This window comes from Alligator sinensis, unplaced genomic scaffold (genome assembly GCF_000455745.1).
Source record: "Alligator sinensis unplaced genomic scaffold, ASM45574v1 scaffold148_1, whole genome shotgun sequence".
NCBI lineage: Eukaryota > Metazoa > Chordata > Crocodylia > Alligatoridae > Alligator > Alligator sinensis.
Window position 1 is genome coordinate 1,339,915 of NW_005842407.1, and position 5,576 is coordinate 1,345,490.

The 5,576-nt window shown below is 43.9% G+C and overlaps 1 protein-coding gene across 1 annotated transcript in view; it reads right to left on the reverse strand.

Annotated features, from left to right (window-relative positions):
- Positions 1-5,576, reverse strand: part of LOC102383063 (C-type lectin domain family 4 member E-like) — an 11,248-nt gene that overhangs the window by 5,291 nt on the left and 381 nt on the right. Inside the window, exon 2 of the mRNA XM_006029962.3 lies at positions 4,226-4,324. Coding sequence (XP_006030024.2) covers positions 4,226-4,324 — 99 coding nt within the window. The remainder of the gene's footprint in view (positions 1-4,225; positions 4,325-5,576) is intronic.

The following is a 5,576-nucleotide window of genomic DNA, read 5'->3' on the forward strand; positions in this document are numbered from 1 at the left end:
TGCAGAAAGAAGAGCAGCAGGGGATGGGAATGGCACTTGTGGAGACTGCAGGCTAATTTGTGGCACCCCTGCCAAAAATGTTGACCCCCTACTGGATTAAATGAAGGTGTGTATGACTAGGCCACAACTCTAATGAAAATATTACTGAACTTAAAAAAAGTTATACGTAATGAAATAAAAGAATGCATACATTTCCTTTTTTCATCTTCCTCTTCCCATGTGAGCAACCCAGTGTCTTTATCTTCTGGCAAGAAACGGCCCCTCCCTTTGGGCTGGCTGGCTTGCAGTCTGGCTTTCCTCCTTTGGGAGCTGCTCAGCTATTCCTCTCTACACAAACACAGTCTTTGCACTACACAGACAAGCAAGCAAGCAAACAAAACTCTCATCCCAAGTCTAGACAGTAGGAGAGGTCCTTTGGCTCTGGCCCAGTACTGTCTCATGGCCTCTTCCTGGTAATGAACTTATTTGGGGTCCAATCCACCTCCTGGCCATGAATTACTTCTTCCCATGGCTCAGCCACCTCTGCTCTCTCTTCTGGAGTTTTAACTGCTAACAGGATACTTCCTCATTAGATAACCATCCACAGCTGGACTTCTGTAACAAGGCTGTCTGCTCCCTCTTAAAGGGTTAGGCTGCCCTGTTACAGGGCTTCACTATGATGACAACATCAGACAGCAACTGTCTCCTCAAGAAGGATAGGGAAGATAATCTTCCTTTATCATTCTGTTAGCTGTGGGGACACGCCATATAATTATATGCCCACATATCTCAGTCAACAAGTGAAAAGTGTGCAACACATGGAGTAAATGAAGATAGTTTTAAACAGGAAACAAGCTTCGAGTGACAATATTACTCAGCTCCAAAAAATAACAGATGATCGTTTTTTTTCCAGTATAAAAGATAGAATTGCAATTATGGGGTAACTGTGTATTTGGACCTCCTTATTCTGAACTGGAAACTGATGATTGCATAGTGACCCTGATAAAATTACATTCATTATGAACAAGCAGAGTACAGTCTCAACCACTCATACCCATGGTTCTTCCAAAGGGCTTCTACTATTCCAAAGCCAAGAAAACTATCAGCAATATTGATTGTGAGGAACAATTTAGAAATATCTGAGAGAAAGGTGGCAGCTTTTTAAGAAATCATAGAAATCATAGAGAAGTAGGGCTGGAAGGGACCTCTATAGGTCATCCAATCCAACCCCCTGCCTGAGGCAGGATCATCCCTACCCAAACCATCCTATACAAATCCATATTAGATGGTGAAAGGGAAAAAGAAAGAGGAAAGCTTTATCTAAAAGCCCATCCTGATTTAATGGCAAAATGACAGCAGAAATTAGAATTTAAAAGCATCATACAGCAAATGAGAAAAACATGGGGAAATAGACAGCAATCAATATAAGTTAAAGTTGTTAACTACAAAACAACAATAAAGGAAGCTAAAGGTATCAGGAAAAATTCTATGGCAGTCAGGACAATAGAAAATACATTTTTATTGGCAGGACAATACAAAAGACATTTTTAAGTATCTCAGGAACAAAGAAATCCCAATAACTAGGCCCATAACTAGATGTAGGTAGAAAAATTGTTAATAATGATGTAATAAAGGCAGAAGTATTCAGTAAATATTTATTTTCTGTATTTGGAAAGAAGGAAGGTAACAGTCATTTCACAATAGTACAATGACTAGTTTTCCAGGCAGTCTTAAATCAGCAGGTTCAGATAATTTGCACCCAAAAGTCTTAAAAGAGTTCACTGAGGAGATTCCTGGTCCACTGATATTCATTTTTAGTATATATGGGAATCCCAGAAAATTTCCAGAAGACTGGAAGAACATTTGTTGCTCCAATAACAGAAAAACAGAAGTAAAAACAGAGAATCCAAGTTATTATAGGCAGTATAGACAACAAGTTTAATCAAAAGCTTAGAAGAGCTGGTATGAGAGTCAATCAGTAAAGAAATAAGGTATGGCAATGCAATTAATCCCAGTGTATATGTATTTGGGGGGAGGAGAACATTTTGTCAGACAAACATGCTTTCATATATGGATGAAATTACAAGTCTCTGATTAAATGTCATAAAGTAGATGTAACTAACTGTTTTGTAAGGCATTTGAGTTCTAAGGACATGATGGCATTCATGTTCCTAGAGTTTGTGTCAGGGACCTTCTGACAAACTGGAATGAGCTGAATTTGTCGGGCCCTGACAGAAAGCATCCCATTGTACAAAAGAAACAAGCTGAAGATTTTTGGGGGCTACTGTTAATAATATTTGCTCACTTGTTGTTAACAGGCAAGGGTCTCAGAGGACTGGAGAAGTGTTGGCAAGAAGATGTGGGGGGAGAACAGAGAGTCTGGAGCGTAAGAGACTAACCAGTCTGACTTCAATACCTAAGGAACTATTTAGAGCAAGTTATAAGACAGTCAACTTGTCAAGAGCTGGAGGAGGAATGTGGCGAGCATAGTGTAATCTGGACTTTAGTGAGACTTTGGACATCTTATGCCTTTCTCATAAGTAAGCTAGAGAAATGTGGGCTAGATAGAACTGTCTTTTGGGGGATATATAACAGGATGAACAGAACCATAAAGCAAAGGGTAACTATTAATGCATCAGATCAGTAGGAAGTCCCAAATAGAATCCATGGGGTTTGTTCTAGGTCCAGGTCCAGGGCTGTTTAATGACTTGGATGGAGAGATTAAAAATATATTGATCAAATGTGTAGATACACAAAACTGAGAAGGGTTGTGGGCTCTTTGGATCATGACATTAGAATTCAAAGGGATCTTGAAATATTGGAGAACTGGGCTAGAGAAAACCTAATGAAATTCAACAAAGACAAATGGAAGGCACTTAACTAATTTGGAAGACAATCCAAATGTGCAAATACAAATGAAGGATAAGGGATAACTGCCTTGGAATTGCACTGCTGAGATGGATCTGAGGGGGTTTACAAATGCAACATGATTTTGCCATAAAAAACCCAAAACAAATGCACGCTTGGTTGCATTAACAGAACTACTGTCTGGGGGCAAGGGACATGATAGAACCACTCTGCTTACTGATGGCTAAAGCTCAGCAAAGTTTGGGCACTAAATATTACAAAGAAAATACAGACACTGGAGACAGTCAGAGGTGAGACAGAAAGATGACAAAGTGGTTGGACAGCAGGCCACACACGTTAAAACTGAAGGAAGTAAGTATGATTACTTCAGAGAGACAGAGCTTAAGGGACAACATGAAAGCAGGTATCATGATGGAGAAGCATTGCTCTCCCTTGCCACAGAGAGAAAGTCAAGAACTAGTGAATTTAAATTATAGCGAAGCAAATTTAGTTAAAAATTCAGGAGAAACGTACAAACCGTAACAGCAGTAGGACAGTGAAACAGTCTGCCCATGGAAGCTGAGGAATTGTCTTCCCTCTAGATTTTCAGGAACAGCCTGAATGGACACTGGTCCGGACTGGATCAGGACCAATGTATCCCCATGTATTATGTGGATTAAGAATTGGCTACTTAACAACACTGAAAATGGAACTGCCATGTGAAAGCAGGTCACGTACCCTGCAGAGTCAGCTTTGCTTTCAGGTTCTCAAACCAATTTCTTCTACGCAGCACAATTTTCCTCCCACAAAGAACAGAGTGACCAACCAATCAAACAGACCAAAACCCCGTTCTCCTCCAGATATTAAAAAGGGGCATTTTTAACTCTGTGCTGTCTTGGAGTTTTTAAGTCATGTTGTGGTTCCACACTCATTAGATGGTTATTATCACTTCCAGTTGGCCCCCAGCATCCCAGTCAGGCACACTATCTTTTGCTGTCTCCCTGCAAGCCTCTGAGGGCCATGGACATTCCTATACCATGATTTTGGGCAAATGTTAGATAAATGAAAGACATTTCTTCAGCGCTAGCATAGGGCACAGTGGCTCCCTGCAGCAGGAAGAAGCACAGCTGGACTGAGTGCTGCTGTCCTCCCATGGCAGCTAAATTGATCAATCTCAATCTTAGCTGGGAACTCTTCTGTCTCCCTAGGATGTGGGAGGAGAAGAGTTGATCCTTGGAAGCCCTTCCCCTCCCCGGACAGTACTGTATGCAAGGACAGCTATACAATCCTTTTCATGTATGTGTAATTCCCCACTCCGCTTCCTCGCCCTTCCTCCCCCCCGCCATCCCCCAACCCCACTCCCACCAGTGCAGATGAATAAACAGCATTCAGCACCCACCAAGGCAGCCACATGTGATACAGGCCTTGAAGATCAGGGCAGGAATCAGAACAGCCCAGGGGCTCAGCCGGGGACAGCCTCCCTTCTCCTCAGCAGGGGCTGAAAAACACAAGGCAAGAGCAGGGATCGCGCACTGCCAGGGCCAGGAAAGCAGGAGGTAACTGCCACCAGTCGGTTCCCAGCACAGTGTCCAGGGACAGGGGGGAAGAGGGAAAATTTCTTGAGGACCACAGATGGATTCTGCTACTTGTAATTAGAAAGTAGGTCACATGCAAGGGCTGAAGCCACTACTGCATTTCTATTGCAGCTCCTATTGCACCTTCCTCTGCCCCCACGCCTGACTCCTCCTTCCACCACTACACCGTGTTCAGGGCAGGAATCAGAACAGCCCAGGGGCTCAGCCGGGGACAGCCTCCCTTCTCCTCAGCAGGGGCTGAAAAACACAAGGCAAGAGCAGGGATCGCGCACTGCCAGGGCCAGGAAAGCAGGAGGTAACTGCCACCAGTCGGTTCCCAGCACAGTGTCCAGGGACAGGGGGGAAGAGGGAAAATTTCTTGAGGACCACAGATGGATTCTGCTACTTGTAATTAGAAAGTAGGTCACATGCAAGGGCTGAAGCCACTACTGCATTTCTATTGCAGCTCCTATTGCACCTTCCTCTGCCCCCACGCCTGACTCCTCCTTCCACCACTACACCGTGTTTCTCTCCCAGTTCCTTTCCCTGCACACCTCCTCTTATTGCCCCTCATATCTCCATGGCTGGTACCTCCCATTTCTCTCCCTAATTTGCTCCACCACATCTTTCTCTCCCTCAGTTCCCTCCTGTCATTTTTTCCTAAATCTCTCCTTCTCCACCCTTCAATCCTCCTCTGTTGCTTCCCTTCCACTAATTCCTTGTTTTCTATCCATTCAGCTCTTCCTCTCTTCCATCCCCTTCTCCTGCAGCTTCCATCTCTCTGTGTCTCCATCTTCACCTGTCCCTCAATAGAACAAAATTCCAGGTCCATCTGTCAAGTAAAGGGCACCTAAAGGGCAGCACAAGGAGGAAACAAATGGGCTGGTAGCAGAAGGGCTGTTTTTCTGGTGATAATTGTGACAGGGTCTTCACAACACCAGGAAATGCTCAGGTTAGGAGATCAATTAGCCAATCATCTATGGTATGGAAGTGATGTTCATGGCTGGAGTCACACAAAGGAGTTCACCTGCTTAATGTTACTGAGAAGAGGCAGCCACTCCTCTGTGGGAACTGTTTGTGTGTTGCCATTCAAGGGAACTGCAGGTCACTGAATCACTCGCTAACATTTCATTCTCCCTTCCCCTTCGATCATGGCCCATTCTGCCCAGCCTCCTC